General features: G+C 32.9%; 1 protein-coding gene across 1 annotated transcript in view; it reads left to right on the top strand.

The window, feature by feature from the left end:
• The first annotated feature begins 7,746 nt into the window (after positions 1 to 7,746).
• Positions 7,747 to 20,892, top strand: part of LOC129233536 (tRNA (guanine(10)-N2)-methyltransferase homolog) — a 39,805-nt gene continuing 26,659 nt past the window's right edge. The window contains 7 exon segments of the mRNA XM_054867548.1: positions 7,747 to 7,825; positions 9,101 to 9,196; positions 11,966 to 12,034; positions 15,532 to 15,602; positions 19,730 to 19,778; positions 19,780 to 19,812; positions 20,143 to 20,235. Of these exon segments, the coding sequence (XP_054723523.1) occupies positions 9,122 to 9,196; positions 11,966 to 12,034; positions 15,532 to 15,602; positions 19,730 to 19,778; positions 19,780 to 19,812; positions 20,143 to 20,235 (390 nt within the window). The 5' untranslated portion in view covers positions 7,747 to 7,825; positions 9,101 to 9,121.

Below are 20,892 nucleotides of genomic sequence, written 5' to 3' on the forward strand. Positions count from 1 at the left end.
TCTGAAATTCATGTTTTTAATACATTTTGCAATTTCAAAAAAATCGTCATTTATTGTATTTAAGTCAGTTATTGCACTATCATGGGTGCCACTATAAAAATTGGCCAGGACTGAAAAGCGCGTGGCTCCATTTCGCGACACCAAAATGTTAGCGCTTAGTTTGTTTGATGTTTTAGACATATATAATGCTAATTTTTGATGCTGCAACTATATAGTAAAACCAAATTGTAAGATTAAGTAAAAATTAAAACCTAAATAAAAAATAACATATCATTGTCCAAGATTTTTGGGAGGTAAAAGCAGAAAAAGAACTTAATAATAAAATACAATAAAAAAACTTACTATTTGCAACTGCAGAGAAAAAGCTTCAGATTTTATAGTTCATGTTACATAAATAATTCATATTTCATACAAAAAAATAGTAATTAAAAAAAATTCAGGTATGAGATCTTGGCTATAAGATGCATTGTGATAAAAACTTTAATAAAATTTTCCAGATTAAGATAAGAATGGTTGAAATCAACAGATTGAGTGACTTATTTCTTTTTTTGGGGAAAAAAAAAACAGCTCATCTTTTTAACTTTAGCAGATGGGCCAGTTTTTTGTCCTCAGAAGAATAAGACCTTTTTTTGAGAGTGAGAGATTCAAAAGTAAAGATTTGTTTCATCAATAAAAATCATTTTGAACATGGAAAAAAGAAATCTGATGGCCGAAATTTTTGAAAAGACGGAATTCCGTCCCTTGGACGGAAGTGTGGCAACCATGTGCACTATATTTTGAACACTTACATTTGCATGCATGCATAAATGTCGAACGATTATGAAAAAAAAAAACATGCGGACGAACAAATTAAAATTCTTAATAAAGAATTAAACTTCTATGTTCCTAGAATAGATTAAGCTGTACAAATAAGTTATATATATATTATTTATACTTGAATGTCCAGTCCACATTGAATAAATATTCAATTTAAAACATAATTTTGACACATTTTGCTCTGTTTTTGATATTTTCTCACAAAATACAGTTTCACTAAAAACGCAGTTTTGGACATAATGGTAAAAACCATGGTATTTACCATAGTGTCAAAAACCTCGCCAACTCTGTGACAATGTTATTAAAGTAAGTAGTAGATTTTAACTTTCAGCTCAAAAGTCAACACTTAGCAAAAAGGTCAACTGGACCAGAATTGAATTAGAAAAAAAAAGCTGTTTTCAATGTTAAGGCAATAAAAACTACACTTACACCTTTCTTGAGTGTGAGACCTCTTTACAAGTATTCACAGCAGTAGATTCCTCTAGTAGATATATCTGACTGTTGCAGGAAATTACAAGAAGCAGTTTTATTTTTCTACAATTAAAGTAAAGAGTGAATATTTAATTTAAATACAATTATAGATATAAATATGTTAGTAAGGAAAGAAATCCGGCATACACTTACACTGACAGAATTTATTCCTAAAGTGTCTTCTGGTAACATTGTTTACAAATTATCCCTTTCAGACCCAAGCAAAGAATGAAAACTTAATATTTTGTACAATGAACTTGAATAATTGTTTTGATTAGTACAAAGTAGAAAAGAGTAACGTTTTTTTTTCTTTTTTTTTTTCTATATTGAGGGTGGGCTTAGAGGGGATGTATCGCATGTGATATAGTAAGAACCAGACACTACAATCAGGAGATGTTTTATCCCCATGTTCTGAATAAGATTTGACTAGTTTGTAATTTTCATATTTTAGTTATAGTACTAACAACACAATATATGCACAGCATAAATACTAGATGAAAATAAGCTTTATTTTTATGTTGTGGTAACGTTACATGATTCTTTTTACTTTCATGAAATGGCTTAGAACAACTTCTTTTTGCAATGAGACAAGTCAAGGAAAAAAAAACTTGCAGTCTCTACAATGGGTATAGTACTTTGTCAATCATTTGCAACTGAATGAGCTCCAATTAGAATCACAGTGACTAATAAAATCTAAAGTTTCGACCAGTATTAAAATTTTACTGAGTAAAAAATGGAAATGAAAGAAAAGGGCATAACAACATATATAGCAAACAATTCCAGTAAAAAATTAAAATGAATTGAAGGATTCGGAGGGGGGGGGGGTTGGTTTTACTAACCTTAATTGCTTACATCAATACACCTCCCCCCCCCAAAAAAAAAAAAACTGAAACTGACATAAAAGTTATTTTCAAAAGCCATCAAGTCCCATTGCATCATAAATATACAAATAAATTGTACAAGCTACTGTGTGGTAATATTTCAGAGAATTTTTTTTTCTTTGGCTTGCACTAATTTAATAGTGCTTTTTTTAATATTTCTTTGCACTAATTTAATAGTGCAGAGTACATATAAAAAGGTGGTCCCCCCTCAAACATGTTTCTCTCAACTACAGCATTGATTACACTTCAAAAATTTATTTTTCTAGTGCTTACTAAATAATTCTATTCTTGAAATCTTCATAACCTTTATCCTTGCACTATAAATAACTCAACGAAATACATATTTGACCTTTGATACAGCATACAAATTTAGCATAGTGAGTATTAGAAATAATAACCACACATTGATATTCATCGAAATAATTTGAACGAATGTAATTGTAGAACTAATACTTCTTAATTCCTTACTTCTGAAATGCTTACTAATTTGGAACAAGGACCCATTGAGATTAAATCTCTTATCCCTTTTATATCATAAAGATCTGTTAAGAAAACAATTAAGCCATGGTTGTCAGCTTTGGTACTAAAGATGCCAGTGTTTAAACCGAAATTACTAATATACACCAGCAGGCTGAATTTGCAAAACTTGTAACTGAATAATTACTAAATTCCGCATCTAAAGTAAACTCCGTCAAAGTAGCAAGTTTCCAGACTTTACCGCTCAGTGGATTTCCAGTTTTGGTTTCAAGAATGAGGAGGGGGGGGGGAGGGGCTCTGGTCACAAGTCAGAAGCTTCACCAATCAGGCCACCACAGTCCCTATATGACAGGTTGATGGCATCACTCCCTACTGCAGAAACAACTTAAGAATTCAATTCATCTCTCTCCCCCAAGGTACAAAGGTGCACACCCTCTCAAATGTTACAGATTATTCATTTAGAAAGAGACTGATCTCGCACCGAAAAATAAGACAAAACAACCCTCTCAATAAAAAGCCCCTTTAAATTTCAGTGGTGCTGTTTGTGCTATAGACCCCCCCCCCCCCTCTTTTTAGTGGGCACCCCTATAGAAGTCAACTCAATTTTGAAAAACTTGAGTTTTAATTACTCAAAAACGCAGTTGAAACATTTCAAGATCTCAATTTGAAACATTGTGAGATATGAATTCAAAATACCCCAGCAGTCAATCACTCGAGTTCCCGATTTCAAAAAGTGTCGATTATCAGAAGTACTTGATTCCCGAGATCTTGATAATGCCCATCACTAGTCTTTATGGTTAGCTTAACAAAAGAGCTTGATGGGCCGCAAGCAGCCTATCAGCTACTAATCCGGTATTGCTGGTTTAGTCACCTGCAAGATTTTGAATGCATACAATGAGGAATAAAAAATTTTCAGCAGAAATTGTAATTGCAAGGCCGCTTAAAAAACTTGAAGGCTGGAAGAGATCTTGGCTTTATGCTAAAATTATTGCTAATTCATTCGAAAAACATTCAGCATAACATGTATAATTGCTTTAATTCCTTTTCTGCAGTGAATTGGATAACTTCTCATGCTCCTTCTTTATGAGGTTTTTTTTGTGACCCTCTTTTAAAATAAGCCTGGTTTTTCATAACCCCTCTGAATAACACCACCCCCTAGCACCAACAAATGACCACTTCTTTATACACATACATTTTCCAGATGTGCTAACTGAAATAGTTTGTCAAATGGTTAGTATCATAAAAAAATTAAGATTAAGTCAGTAAACATGATAGTAAGATCATGGGTTATCAGTCAATGGTAACTGTAGGTTATTGCCATGGATGGATCCAGATGATTACCTTTCAATAAATTCCAAAACCTCCGCCCTTTAACATCACCGATGATTGTCACAAATTAAGTTTCTTTTGCTTTATTTCTATTTGTTGGGAGTGGATTGGGACGTCCTGAACCCTTTCCTTTAACTAAACGTCATCAAAGGTGTCCTAAAATTGCTTTTTTGAATTTCAATTTATACTTTCTAGGGGGGATCTCCCGAACCCCACATAATGTCATCTACAATAGAGTTTTTGGAACTTTGAAAAACTACCTGTGTTCCGATTAATATTACTAAAGTGTTAAGCAACATGCTACGATTGCATTTTCAACACAACAATTCTGAAAAAATTCCCATAGAGAGCCCACTTTTTCACAACATTATAGATCATCTAAAATTACATTTTTGGAACTTGAGAAACAAAAATAGGTTGAGGGACAGTTCCTGCATCTCGGCTCAAGGAGGAGCCGATTGTTCCTCCCTTGCATCCGTCCTTGGTTATTATAGAACCATATCATAAAAATCGGCACTAAATAGGTAGTGTAAGGCTTACTTATGGTCAAATATCTGTTCAAACGGGAGAGTATAGCAGAGCAAGACTCGGGAAAGCTCCGACTATTGTGGCAATTATGTAGTGAATTTCTGTTCTTTAATCCATGACTGAGGAGAGAAATCTTGAAATATCTCTAGAGACTTTGTAGTGGCTTAAAAAAAAAAAAAAAAAAAAAAAAAAAAAATCAGGACACAAAATTACAAAAATATCAGAACACTTAACATTTTTTAAAAAGTAGTGCACATATATACTATTGCACTCAGTAGCAAAATGAAATGTATATCATCAGATATTGCAAACAAGTTTAGTACACATGTTTTTCATTTATTATTATTATTATTTTTTGCACTGGAAATTTGTCATAAAAAGACCAATGCAAATTATTGGGCTCACAACTAGACACTGTTACAAGTTTCTAAAAGTCCATTTTTTTTCAAATTCAGGCCCTTGTTAGCTTTAAAATATCGGTTCCATTTCAAGTTTTACTCAGTGATTCCTCTGTCCCCTTCTATTTTTTTCTCAAACAAAGTATCAACAGTGGCAGATACAAGGGGAGAGTCATGGAGGCTGGAGGGTCATACCCCCCCTAAACAATCGAGAACTTTATGTGTAAAATGTAGATGATTACAGTATCTTAACATTTCATTTATTATTTTTAAAAGTAAACATTTAAACTACTTCATCTCATTCCTCATGAAATCAATTTGCAATGTTTATCCCCAGTTAGGTGTCTTATTCCAGGCTGATTTGATGCTTTTTATTTACCTGCAAGCAGTTTTTGAAATTTTTCGTACCTAAAACCGTAGGTTCGTTCACGGGGGTCGTCATTCTTCAGCTAACCCTCCCCCCTAAAATAGTTTTCTGTATCAGCCCCTGAGTATCAATATATTGTTAATAACATTACCATACTTGAAAGTTATGAATCAAATGGTGAGAGAACAGCTAGATGCAATATACCAACTGGAGTTCAATACTATTGGTTAGGTGTAAATAATTCATTCAGCATAATTTCTAGTGTTTAGCAAAACAATATAAAACAGAATCTATCGATTAATCGGCTAAAATTCAATAAGCATTGATACATCCTCTATGCGATAATACCTTTAACCAGTCATGTTTTTTCTTTAGGGGTATATATACTCCCAGTAATCCATTACGCACAATGTGTATGCGATCATACACATAATATACCACAGTATGAAAATTTTTGAAGCTTGAGGGTAAACGCTATATGTCTAAAAAATGTTTCAGAGTATATAGCGTATATGGAGAACACCACTGCTTTTAACATGAAAATGTTTGTACTGATTAATCAGTTTCCAATGGCGGGTAGGTAAATCAGCAAAGCAGTGGATTACCAATTACTGCCGGAGTCTACTAATTACTGCTGGTTAACTAGGAAACTGCTAATTTTAACCTTTTGAAGTTCAGATTAAGGACCTTGAATAAATTAGGTACTTTTCCCAAGGAACAAACTGAAAACCTGTTGGGATCATCAGGACAAAAAGTTAATACTCATGACAAAGTATTTTTTATCAGGATAATCAGGACAATTACGAAGCCTGCTGTGAGCAATTCAAGCAAACAAACGGAAAGCCTCATTTTAGTGTCATGCCAGCACTAATAAAAGGAATTGAAAAAAAATAGGCTTCATGAGAAGTTTCAAGTTTATAGACTCGTTCGTTCACAAACAAAAGAACAAGTTTAATGGTAGCAGTAGGTAATCACAGAGTACAAACCTGTATCGGTTCAAACTATCATGAACTCGTCGATATTTTTATTAAATAAGTAACATTGAATTATATATACGAATTGATACGTAACTACAATACGACTTCCAATCTGTACTGTAAACAAACATCTGTTCGGTTTCCGCTGCCGTACAATGACGTGAAAAACCCGTCAAACAGGTCACGTGAACCAGCCGGCATCCTAGCTGTGGAGACTAGGCTGCCAGTCAGCCGGCAGCCAAGTCTCGGCCTCGCCAAGCACGAAATTGATGTCGCCAAGCACGAAATTGATCGCGCCAAACCGAATACAGAGATCTATCGTTAAAAAAATTTAATTTACACAATTTAAACTTTTGCCTTGTCTTAAAGTGTTGTTTTTCAATAACGTTGTGATTGGATTAAATGATTTAACAGGAAAACTAACAATAAAAGACCCAAATAAAGTGTCAGAAGGGAATTTTAGCACACCGGAACACATGTTCTTGATATAATTACGCGATAGTTAAAGAAATAGGAATGGACTCACTCAAGTAAAGCTACATACGTATAATTTGAACATTGTAGAACAGTAATATGAGCATTAAAATCTTGGACTCACCTTTAATTTATCAGATTCTGGGTTTTTAAACAGCACTGTCATACGCTCCATGTTAATCCTACGGGAGAAGAAGAAACCTTGCCTCAGGCGGTCTTCGACCAATAGGAAAATGATACCGCGTTGTCGCAACTCTGAAAACTACGTTTTCATATAGGGACTCTATCTAAAACAAACGATTTGTATAGCATTTCATTATCGAAAGACTTTTTAAAAATGTTTTTCTGTGGGGAATTCGTGAGCACTCAGGGAAGAAATATGATCTTCATTGCTTATTAAACAATATTTGGGGTATAATTAAACAATATTAACAATAAACGGGGTTTTTGTGTGGAGTTACTGGTTAACCTCTGACTAACCAGGCGCATGCATTTTTGTGTAGCTATCGGTCGATGAAAACTTGTAAACAAGTCCCTATTCGCAACTCCAATGCCTGTAGCCACTGTCTAATGGCGGATGAGAAAGGTAAAACAAACAAATGTTGTAACTTATTACTTGCTTTGAAGCTTAGATAATGACAGTATTTTTTTTTTATCGTATTTGTAGGAAGCTTTTTTTTTATTCCTCTGAAATTGAATTATACTGCAAACTGAATAAAGCCTGGAATTTACCTAAATGAAAACACGTGGAATGGAATGTTTTACCATTTTCAATAGTATTGTTAGTCACCGCAAGGTAGCGTATTTGAGCTCTGGAGTTGAGAATAGGAACTCTTATAATGGACACTATCAAGTCCCGTAAATCAACCAACTGGTGCAACCGGTTATCTATTCGAACATACCCACTCTCCAGTGTCCAACTTTTATTTTTAACCTGTTATTACTTCAACAAAATACTACTCCTAAACCATGACCGTGTATAAAGTTAAAGTTTTGTTTTGTTTTCATTTGTTTTTTTCCAATTCGACCCGTCGGCCCGGCATGGGATTGTTGATATTCGCAAATGTTGTGAACGATTCCATTATTTCAAGTTAAACCAATATCTCGGTACATTCCTTTGTGTTGAATGCTATGTTTGGTTAGCAAATAGCTTTTCTTCGAATTGTTCTGTTCTGTGATTGAATATTTACCTTTCTTGTTAATTTATTAGTGAATTTTGGAGTCATTAAATACTTTTGCATCTTTACTTTTTTTCTTGTTTGGAATCTGCTGGTGGTGAGAACGGAGATTTTATACTCTTTGTTCTGTTTTACATTTTTACCCAATACTTACTGAGTAAAATTCTCAAGTAATTTCAATATCGTTTAAATAATTATGTAGAATTCAATTTACTTATTAAATTATATTTTCTAACTAGCTTCCAATCATTCAAGTGCTATTAAATAATTTATTTGATGCCCTTTGGCAAAATTTTGCTTCTTTGTAAATCGAAATATATTTTAATAATTTGAAAAGTATAGAGAAATTTTAATACCATTTTGCTCATTATAACTCGTGTGTCGTCTGAATGAACAATAAGGCCCGAAAGATTGTAAGTGTGTGAAGCCCTGTATGTGCCGTAAAGAACAGTGGCGCCGATTCGGGGGAGGGGGGGGGGCGAAAGCAAAGTTTAAAAAAAAATGTTATTGTAAAATGATTACTTCCGATTCAAAAACTGCTTCTGTTTACAAAATATTATGACACAAAACTTTTGCTGACAGTTGCTATTACCTAAAGAAAGTTATAAAAACAAGTAAATTAGCAGGTCCCGCAGATTTGGATAGCTATTACAGAAAGTAAAAGTTTGATATATAAGGAAGCCAGTTAGTTGCCGATGGCAGTTACTTTCTTATTAGTAGGTCATTACTCATAAATCAAACCAATTTGTAGTTGTTTTTATTTTTTTAATGTAAGGAGAATCGGTGAAAATTAGAGTAAAAAACAAGCCGAGAGTCAGCATGTTTTCTGCTGACTCCGACTCCTTTACCCTAAAATCGACCTCCGACCCCACAGCCTTGGTTTTAAGTGCAAGTTTTCGACTGTGGTAGCTGCTGAACCAAATAAAATTTGAAATATTTCCAATTAAAATCTTAACTGTTTTTTCTCATATTTTTTGGTATAAAAATCAAATGTTTTTCGAAGTAAGATCTTCTGTTTGTACTTCTTTAAAAATCCAGTTATGCAAATTTAATTTCAGTCCTTCACTTCACAAGCTGTGGAGATTATGTAGAATTTCGTATTTCTGTGGTTCCATCAAATAAGAATTATTTTTTTTTGTTCTTCAAGAAGTAATTGCTGACAAATACACACTCTTAGTTCTTTATTTATGTCTAAACCTTGCAGATGTAAAAGTTTCATTTGAAAATGGCAAAATATATGAATCCTGGAAAAAGTTTTCTTCTGTGGTATGCACATGATCTCATCAACTTTAGACTGCAGGTAAATATTGTATTTTAAAATTCTATTTTTACATTTTTACCTACCCATCATAAATTAAACAACTAGGTAACATGTTTAATTTATGATGGGTAGAAATAGTTAAATTTTCTGTTACACTATAGCTTTCTTTTTTGAAAAAAAATCATTTGTTGCAAGCACAATCAAACCTTATTTATTTGGACACGCTTGAAACCAATGACAGTTTCAATCTCTTAATAAGATCATGTTTAATACGAAATCACAGTTAAAAGGAACATTTTGTTCATTAAGTTTGGTTTGCCATGAAACAGGTGGTATATTGTTTAGTATGAACAGCTTTTACTATATCGCCTATTTCTTCTATCAAATTTTTAATTTAAACTTTACTGGCTGCTTTAGCATTAACGTAAATATAAATATATTAAGATGAATTGAAATTTTTGAGCATTATAATCAAGAAATCAGTTACTTATTTTCTTGGCTGCTTTAGCATTAACGTAAGTATAAGTATATTAAGATGAACTGTAGTATATTAAATACGTATATTAAATTGAAATTTTCCATTAAGACAGACTAAAATTTCTGATCTCTTTACTTAAAATGTGTGGTTGAATACTGTAATTTTTGTTTTTAGAAATTATTCATCAGTTTGGTAGAAGTCCCATTGTGTATTGCAAAAAAAAAAAAAAAAAAAATTTGAACGGAAAATAAAGCCCGTACGTTTGTTTACCTGTCGACATTTCAATTGAACTCAGAGATATGACTTCACCTTCCATTGTGGATTACAACCTATTCCGAGAGTTGATTATCATCTTCCTTTTTCAATTTTTTCCTAAAACATTCATTTATATGAAATAAGTAATTTTTTTTCTGAATGGTTAGATTACAATGTGCGTATTGGTAGTAATATTTTTCAAATGTACGTAAGTAACAGTATCACCGATTAACGGTTGTTACGAATAATGACTAACACGAACAAATTTTTGGATTTTTGACGCTTCGTATTAATAGAGTTCAACTGCACTGCTAAGATGAACTACATTTGTGATTCCTGTTGTATTGTTTGTTATTTATTGTTTACCAAATAAAACAAACTACAATTAAGATGAATGGATTTTAAAGACGAATTGATTTTAAAGGTCATTTCTTCTTGTTTTAATGATGTTCGACTGTGTTTGTATTTTGTAACTATTTCTTAACTAGAAAATCTCCCGTCAAGGTATGACGGGGGAAAACTACTTCAGCAATTGAACGAAGCAAGTGCCACCTGTTTGGAGATATTTTGATAGTTGAAATTTTAACCCTAACTCCAGTAGATTAACCCTAAACTCCAGTAGATAGCGTTCATTGTTGACCACTTTTTCATTTCTTCATTCTCCTAAAATGACAGCCTTAACAGTAAAACAGGCAAGGTACCAGATCCTGTTCAGCCTTGTCACAATAAAGCCTTTCCCTGCATATTAAACATTACTGAAACATGTTATCAAATTATCATGCCGTGGAGCGAGTTTCATTGTTGATGACGCCAGGAGTGTTACTCGATCATTAGCTATTATATATATGAGGATATGAACATTTTAACCTTCAAGCTATTTTTGCCTGAGTACATTCTTGTGAATGCAAACTGTTATATATAATTATTATTACAGTAACCTATTATTTGTAATACAACGTCTGAAAAATTTAAATGATTAATGGTGTAAATTCTTTTTCTTAGCTTAGTGTTGATTTCACTCCTCCAGTGTTGAGCATCAGTACTGTTGCTACAGCATTATGCTAACAATAAATTGCTCAATTTTAAGCCCAAATATAGTCAATATATAATTCCTTGGTTAAAAGTAAAAGTTTTTAATGGACTGATGAGTGACATTCAATCAGTAATTGACTGGCAGGATATTAATTAATTTATTTAGAATGCATAAAGAGTGCTAAAATTTTATGAAGAACATTTTGTCATGGTATTTAGTGCAAAACTAGCATAAGAGTATTTTTTGGTAACATTTAACAAACAGACAATGAATGCTTTTATGTCGTCAGTGATGCAGTTGATCTGCCATACTGCTATCTGACATACTTATCCTTATTTCAGCAGGGGTGCCCACCTAGAGCACAGACTGAGCCATTGAAATTTTTAGGGGTGGGGGGTGTTTTGAAAGGTATTTTTCCCTTTTGGGGTGCCTTCACGATATTTGAGGGGTGCACCCTTGCTCTTGGGGGTGCGGGGCACCCCTGATTTCAGTGATGAAGGGTGTAAGGTAATGCCTTAAAAGATGACGTAAGATAATTTATGCCTTATTCCTTTATGATTTGATTCTTTTTATTGACACTTAACCAGTTTCAGAAATTTTTTGTGCCCTACATTGTAAATTCGTTTATTGGGGGGGGGGGGGGGTCATTTTTTAGCATGACCTCACCTAAAATCTAAAATGTTGGTCTGTATCTGCGACTGCAGTCATTGCTGTCTCTTATATCTATCCAAAATACTTGTAAACTTTTAAATAAATTGTAGTTTAGTGATGACAAAGATTAACAAGTATCTTAAATGGCAAATTATATTTGTCCAAGTGCAGTTGGCTCTCTATTTAACGACTTTCAAGGGACCACAAAAAATTGTTCTTCAATAGAATGCTTTTAAAACTACAGTGAAGCATCCGGGGCTGTGAAAAGCCGACTTTAAATAGATAACGTCGTTAAATAGAGCATCGTTAATCAGAGAACCAACTATATAATTGAGTAATTCAAAATATTAAAATCTTTTAAACTATAAGATAATTCTTTTTTCTTGTGTAGGAATTACATGCAATTTCTGCTTGCTTTAATATCAAATATGAGTGGCTGGAAGAACCATCAATCAGTCATGTAAGTCATGTTTAAAGTTTTAATTTAATTAAAATGGTGTTTGGAGTTTTTGTTTGTTTTAAATAGCATCAAGAGTTTTCACTTGCATATTGTTTCTTTCTCTTTCTTTTCTCTTTTTTTATATGCAATTTTTGTTTTGTTATTAATGTTTACATTTGTCAGGGACTGCACTAAGCATTCCCCACTGCGCCAAATGCCATAAAATTGTAAATTTGGCAAACAAAATTCTGAGGTAAATTTATTGGCGAACAGGATTAATCAAAATTTCCAGAGAAAAAAAAACCTCTCTAATCTCAAAAGATTGTCAAAAATTCTAAAGGGCAAAAAAAAAAAAAAAAACGGTAAATAAGTGTCTAATTTATCTTAAGTGTATGCTGTATTTTTAAAGTGTAAGCAAATGCTAGCATTTAACATTCAATAAAATTATACTTTGTTCTCTTATTAAATATTTCTACAGGAAAAAATACATTAAAATTAGTTAAATTTAGTCTTTGGCTATGACTTTTGAAATTTGGCCAATTTACTGTCTAACAATTCAAAATCCTTAGCACAGCCCAAACCAAAGGTTGGGCAGTAGTGCCCAATCTTTGCTTACCCGGGGGCCGCACCTCATATTAAGATGAATCTTGCAAATCAGAACACATATAAAGTGTTAATTTGTTTTACTTTTTTTTAGATAACATCGGAAAACTCAGAACGAACAATCCTTTCAAACCAAGAATTGTTGTCATTTCTTAATTTGCATAGAAGCTCATGGGAGCCGAGCTCCTGCACTTCTTTTCAATTTTTTGCAATATTTGATGTTAGGTAAAATTTAGGCTATTTATGCGTAAAAGAAATTCTTCAGACCATATAGTTCCTGCGCACTTTTCTTGTTAAAAACTATAGGGTTGCCACTGGGGACTATAAAGGAGACTTTTAGCGACTATTTCTGAATAATAAAACAACAATTTTGAGCTCATCAGTTGAATTTATTGACCTTACAAGGATTGCATCATGTATTTTTCTGCCAATTGTGTTTCCCCCGTTAAGCGCTTTGAGCGACAAAGGATGAATGTAAACATAGAAGGATAAAGGGAAATATTGAATTCTATAGAAATTCATTGAACTGTATGTAAAACATTTGAAAAAATGTTCACCAATCTAATTTTCTTAGCATGGGTACAATGGTACATCAGGTTTTTCGAGAAAAATATTTCCCTTGGTTGGGGTTTCAATCCTTTTGCATCTTGTAAATTTTTTAATATTTTTGACAATCATAAATTATTTTGACGTATGCTATCTTTGATTAATTTATTTTATGTTTTATTTTTAAAAATAACTAGCAAAAATACTCGGCATTGCCTGGGTCAGGACTCAGTTTAATTAAGCCCTGGTTTGTTAGAATTTCTCCCTGCTTATTTTATTAATAAGAAATTTAATTTAACTGGAGCAACAGAACTAAAAACAGAGATCATCTGTTTTTTAGAAACCAGCTTCTGGCTATTTAACTTCAAATTTGCAATGGTCACTCCAAATTCCGACTGAAGATTGTTGGTTGTTTTGGATGATTCCAGAACATAGTTTAGATTCAAAACATTGAACATAGCTCAGGTCACATAAATTAGCTTCTGGTGTCCTAAATGGTCCGAGGTCACACCCACTGGTTTGTCTGAGTTATTTCCTACTTGGGTTGAGTAATTTTTTGCTGGTAGTGCAGCAATTTATGAACAGTCGAACCTCGTTAAACAGCCAACCTTAGTGACAGGTTGAAAGTCAAGGAGGGCAGTTTAATGAGGTTTCCCCAATTCTTCGTAAGTGTATGTTTTTATGAAAAGATATTTGCTAGCATGTATTAAATTTTCAAATGAGCTTTGAATAATAATAGCAAATGGATTTTCTATTACTCCATCATTTTTGTTTTTCCTTCAGTATGTCTCTAACTGTTCTTTTGTGTGGTTACTTTTTTCCCCACAGATTTTCAAAAAAAAAAGAATGATTGTCATTAAATTGCTTACAGCTTGGTTTTTATTCTTAAACATATAATTCTTATAGAATTCTGACAGAAATTGTTCACTGAAGCCTGCATAGTTGTGTACAGTGTCAGTCACAGGTTAATCCTGAAACACCCTCAGCAGGAACAGAAATGTGGGTCAAGAATGAATGCTTTTGTGGTGTTAGCTGTGAAATGTAAAAATGAAGAGACGGGTAGGAGAACCAATAAATTCTATAGGAATTGACGTTTTGAAAACAATGCTTCTTGGCAATGTGAGAAAGATTAGGTGGTGAATGGTCAACAAGTAGAGGTGTAGCTGAAAGAGATCAGAAATCTGAATGCTTACCTGGTGGCTAGTTCTAACTGCATTTGCATGGGGAATGAGTGAAGGGTGTGTGTGATGTATCCTGGTTTCCCTCTGTAGCATGTGAGGTCGTTCCTTGGGGCAAATTGTTTATCTCCTTCCATAAACTGTTGTTTGACACATTATTTAAGATGTTGGTTTAAAGTGTAATAATGTCATATACAGCATGCAGCTTCCGTCAAAAATCATAGGCAGTTGGCGGACAACAAGATGGGGCTTAACGAGGGAATTTGGTTTTACATTTCCTATACAGGACGTTTTTTCTGCTGTCTTTCTTGCCGAACAATGAGGGTGATTTTTTTTCGTGGAGCGATATAAGGAGGTTCCTTTTTTCGTACATTTTCCCAGACAGAACTTTATTTAACATAACTATATGTATATTATATATATGCGATGTTTAATTCAAAAAGAATAATAATAAAATAAATACGTAATTTAGCTTTCAAACTGTTGAAATTGGGAAAAAATAATTTCTGTACTTGGTTTGGGTAACTATGCTTGACTTGGAAAGTATGTTTTCAGTTGGAAATTTATTTTATATTCAAGTAAAACAATTAGGCAATTTGTTGATTTTCTATTGCTCCTATGTTGCTTTGGATCAAAACATGGCTCCTTTATATGTTACTAATTGTGTTGCGCCGCTTTGTTTGATCTACTTTGAAAATAAAATTGCCAATAACAAAGCCAATACTTTCATACCACAAATCTGAAAATTTTCGTGTTGTGGATGAGGAATTCGCGGTAGGTCTAAAAATTATTTACTGGTGAAAAAACCGCGTTATATAGCCATTTTGCGTAAGTCGAATCGTGTTGTAGCGGGAGTCGACTGTTTTTTTAACCTTAATCTAGGATTCACAATTAAATATGTTAAAATAATCTTAAAATAGAATGTATAACAATGTTCTATTTATAAAATATAGATATTGTACCTTCTGAAAGAGTCATTGTTACTATCTTTGAGTTTTTCTCTCTATGTATTTCTCGTAATTTACTTTTTCCTGTATTTTACGGTTATGAAACCCAGTCCCTTGAGAAACATAAAATAGGGGTTTCAATGTATATAAATGTTGTGGTTTGTATGTGATAGTGTTTTTTAATTCTGAGTTAAGAGACAATTTTATTGAAAGGCTGAGAAATTCATATGTTTATTATTTTCAGCCATACCTTTTAGTGAATTTTGCATCATCTGCTGATGTGATGAAAGTCATGTCTCGCACAGTATTAATAAGGTACGTAACTTTATTACCTGTTCTATAGTTAAAATTTATGATCATGTAACCCATATAAACCTCATTCTCTTATGAAAGTAAATTTTACATTGCCGCCTTTGAAAAGTTGAATTACTTAATTAAGTGAACTAATCATAAATGTTTTTTACCTGTTCAGCACTAAAACTAGCAGTAGTTGAAAAGAAAGTATGATTGTTAAAAATTTTATCTCATATTCAAATTTCTCCTCGTACTCTTTAACATTTATGAATTAACATTTTTATTTTAAAAGATTGAGATGTTTTAACACCAAATTAAAATTGTTTAAATGCATGTAATTTCTTTTTTTAAATATGTTGAGTTCTTAGTTCTGAGCATACAATGGGTCTTGCCAAATGTCGGATATTTTGTGTGCAAATTTAATGTGAGATCTTCTGCTGTTTGGCTACAATCTGTCTGATTTATTCCTTTACCTTTAACTATCCATTTTGCTTATTTTCACATTGACCTTGTAACAAAATTTTCTTTTGTATCCCTTTCTATTCTCATACCTGTGGTTTTTCTGCTAGCTGGTTAAATTCCACTAGTCTTAATCTTCAGATTCTCAGAAATTCTTTTTTATGGTTATTTCATGTGTGTTTTGTTTTCTTTTTTAGTTTTGAGAAGATAAATACAGCAATTTAACAAAAAACCTATGTACAGAGGCGGCAAGTGGGGCTTATAAGTGAGGGGCAAAATTTTTTTAGGAAGTTGAAGACTATTTTGAGTGACTAGAAGGAGGGGAAGGGGGGTGGCTTCTCATGTTCTCTCAAGGTAAATGTTTTGGCATTGTAGTTTTAAAAACCCCATTTTAGTAGTGTTTTGTCAACGTTTGAGGAACGTAAAGGAATTTAAGGAATTTCCAGTGTGGTTCCCATAATGTTTTTTTATATTAAAGTCTAATTACTAATAATAATAACAAAATCGAAGAAGTTTATACTGTCCTTGGTAATGTAAGGGCAAGGAAGGCTCTCCCCCCCCAAAAAAAAAATCTTAAAATGTGTTACAGACTCAAATTAAAACCATTTTTAGCAAACTTAGAGCAAGGAAAGTTAGACAAACAACGTTAGAAAAAGCAAAAATTTGCCAATTACAGCAGACACGTGTGCCTTTTTCAATGCAAAAAATAATGAGCTTATGGATGAAAAGACATCCGACAAAAGCTAGTTTAGGGTTCGCTCCCAGAAATTTTACAAAGTTTAAAGTGTATTTTAAAACATTCTTTCAGACTTTTCTTTTATTGACTGAAGGAAGAAAGAGGTTTTCGGAAGTTCTCCTAGTTTTTTTTTTTTTTTTTTTTCTTTTGTACTGATGAAATCCTAAGAACTCAGTTAAGAACTTCCTTTGGGGACTTCAGAAAAGGATCTCCGGATTTTTTTTCTTTCCAAAGAAAAAAGTCTTAAAAATGCAGTTTTACGCTATCTAAGGGGGATTCTTTTTCTGATTTTTTGTCCCTCAAACTGGAGTCTTTATAATGTAAATTTAGGTCGTCTTTGAATTTAAAGGAAGGAAGGAGGGTGCTCGGAGATTTTCTCCGGGAAAATTTTCAAAATTGAAGCTTTAAAACTGAAATTTTAAACTATATTTGTGACGTTCAGGTAATTTCATGCAGAATGTTTTGAAAATAAAATCTTAACGTTGAGGCAATTGTTAATGACAAAAAAATGCGGGGGCGGTCGCCCCCCCCCCCCCCAATTGCCGCCATTGCCCATGTTTATATGGAAGCATCTTGTTTTTGCTCACCATGTTTCATATGAACCACTGTTTGGGAAATAATAAGTAATATAGGAAAACAATAGCAGTTGTTTTGAGATAGCTATCCAAATTAAACTATGTCAGCCTACTTTTCCATGTGCAAGTGAATGAATCCAAAAGTTGTTTTCAGTGCACTATCTTTCTGCATCCTGTACAAGAGTTGAACTTCTTTTTTTTTCCTTTTTGTTTCAGTGATTTTTGAAATTCCTGTATGAAGTAAATACCTTGCATTTATTTTTAGTTTCTTTAAAATTTTAGTTTGAAATTATGGATAAACTATAAGTCTCATGAAAAGCTAATAAATCACTTAAACTGCTAGTAGTAACAATAAATTATGAGGAAGCAATTCCTAATAAATAATCCATAGGATAGAAAAAGTTGCTAAATTTTGGAAAACAAGTTTGTTTCCCAAAAGTTGAAAAAATAATAACATAAAAGCATTTTCCACTCACTAATTAGTGAAATTTCCCAATTTTCAATCTTCTGATTCAGGAATTCCAGAAAAAAACCTTTCAGCTTTTTTGTTTTTGATAAATCATGTGTATGATTCCTTATCATAAGTGGTAGGAAGCAGTTCTCTTCTTCCGACAGAGTACTCAAGGGGTTAACTTTCACTTTTACACAAAATGTGCTTTTTATTGTGTCTGATCACGGGAGGCGGGAGCGTCCCGCCCCGCCAAGGAAACCAAACGTCAGCAGCCAACAAAAGCAAATCCACCGCCAAAGACAAAAGAAAATAAAGCGCCCAAGAACAAGATTACGCGACAGAAGGAATTGGGGTTTTTTGGGTTTTCCACCCCTCTGTATTTCAGCCCCATGAAGACCCCCGGAGTTGATTTTTGGTACACTCAATTTCTAGTGATCCCTGACGCCGTAAACCAAAATACAATCCCCTAGACCATCAGGGGAGGAGGTATTAAAGTTATAAAATCGCTGTTCCAAAAAGTTTTCGCTTTCTTTGACGACTACAGCCCAGACGAAAAAAGGAATCAAGCTGAAATTTCGCACACACATTCCTTGTGCCCTACTGATGTGCCTTTTGTGCCATGTGACCTCCCTCCCCTTCCCCCCTCGTTTTTACCCCCCAAATTGAACCTTCTCGGGATTCTATCAGAGCCCTCTGGGGACTACGGTAATGATTTTTTGTATACATATTCTTGGGGGGCCATTGAGTACATATACAAAAATTCAACCCCCTATTGACATCATGGGCCGGAGTAATTAAAGTTTGAAAATCACTAATTTTCCCTAAATTCTTATGTACTTACTCTCAGCTCATAGGGTTTGTTTATCTCGAACTGCAATTGCAAGGTTAGAACAGATCTAACAGTTATTCCAAAGTTGTCTTGAGAAATGAAATTCAATCAAGACTAAAACATATCCAACAGTTGCAACTAGACATTAAATCGCGGATATCACAAATTTGCCACAGCGACTGCTCATGCGCGCAGACTTAGCTCATTGGGCTTTCTGTTTTCAGATTCTATGTTGCTTGTTTATACTTAAGCAGCGAAACAAATTAATGAATGAGATTAGGATGCTGTCCCCCCCCCCCCCCCCCCCCCCCAGTTTCGCCGATACAAAATTTCTTTTCTTCCTGTTTTTCAGTTTTGATATATTTATGGAGGGAAGAAGTTTTAAATGTCGGCGCGAAACTGGGGTTAAACCGTTACAATATTTTACGTGACAAATTATATGAAACTGTACGCATACGAATACGGCACATATAACTTTTTAATTGAAAGCGAAAAATAGCACTTTTTTATTGGTTTGCTTATTTTCTAAATTAATGGATTTTTCACAAACAATACATAATGAATTGAAAATATACGAAATACGTGTGTGGATATCCGTGCTTTGCAGTAATTTGTTAGCTGAAAATTTTTTTGCAATTAATTTAAGCAAGACTTTTAATGAGCTTAGTCCGAGCGCAACATGGGCATTCGCTATGGCAAATTTGGGATATCCGCGATTTGACATCGAGTAAAGTGATGAAAAAGGAGAAGAGGGAGGATGATAGTTGGCAGATACTTGGCGGGCAAACTAGATATCATAACTTTTTATGGCTGAGGGTTTTTGGGTTTAGGATGTAGGTTTTCTTTTTTGTGCGGAAAAGTTAAAGGTTTTCTTGGCGGGGAAATTTTTACAACAGGGTTGTTTTTGATGATGTTCTATTCCTGCCTAAGGCAGTTAGTTTTATGCTATTAATGTTTACTAAAAATTTGATGTACACTGTTTTTTTCTTAACTTTATCATTTGAAAAAGTCTTGTTATCCAATTTAAAGTCTTGTCATCAATATTTCTTATTGTTTGTACTCACTGTTCAGAATCTTTTTTTTTTTATGTTACTTTAGGTCTGCCTATGAACTTTGGGCAAAGAGCAATTCCATATCATGCCTTTATGAAAAAAATGAAAGCTTTACCAAAGTCATTTACTGTAAGTTTTATTTTTTTTATAAATATTATTATTACTGTATTTTTGGAGTCCCCTCCCCCCATAGTTGTGTACACTAGTTGCGTAGCTCAGCTTTGCAGGGTCTAGAATAATTGAAATCCAATTTTGTTACCTGTTGAATGAACTTTCATTTGAGATTGAATAGGCTGCTCAGTTTTTTTTTTTTTTTAATTTTCACAATTTGCTTATTATTTTAATATAAAATATGAACTTGTGTGGAGGTTAATTAAATTGTTAAAATTAAATTTTGCATTTTATTTTCTCTTTTTTAATGTGGTGTGAATAGATGATAATAAAATTATTTTCTTACAGGAACCATATTCTCGTTCAAATGTTTCGTTTAGAATTCTTGTAGAATCATTTGGTAAAAAGCTGAATAAAGATTACAAAGTTCAAAGGATTGATGTAAGTTTGATTTTCTTAACTCTTGAAACATGAGTTAAATGTCTTACAAGGCTGGTGATTTTATTTATTTTGTTGTCTTTCAATATTATTATTTATTAATTTTCTTTTTGCCGAATTTGATGGTGATTAAATTTTGTGGGGAGTAAGAATATCTTAACATTTGATATTATATTTATCCTTTGAAAAAATCTATTTCTTTAGCTTGAATTGAGATTAACTTCACATAAAGTTCATAATAATTCACGTAACTTTTTATTTAGTAAAAAAGTATTTCTTACATGTTTCAATAGTAGTTTCAATGCTCAATTTCATTCATTAAAACTGTTTGCACTGAATTAAGAAAACTTTGTTGACAATTTTGGGTTTGGAGTATTTTGACCGCTTATCTGCCCTCCTGAATTAAGGAGTTTTTGTTGTTTTTCATGATTTAAAAAAACATATGTTAGCAACATATATATTTTAATAATCTAAAAAACTAAATTTTTTTTTTGTTTTTTTTATACAGGAGTTATTTAACTATACTGAAAATTAGTATTGTTGAGACAAGCAAATATTCAATTTAGAAAAAAAAGTTACACATAAAAATAATCATTTTAGCTGATTATTTCACGTACTTCTATGAAAACATTGAGAAAATATCAGAAAATAGGTTCTATT

This window comes from Uloborus diversus, unplaced genomic scaffold (genome assembly GCF_026930045.1).
Source record: "Uloborus diversus isolate 005 unplaced genomic scaffold, Udiv.v.3.1 scaffold_505, whole genome shotgun sequence".
Lineage (NCBI taxonomy): Eukaryota > Metazoa > Arthropoda > Arachnida > Araneae > Uloboridae > Uloborus > Uloborus diversus.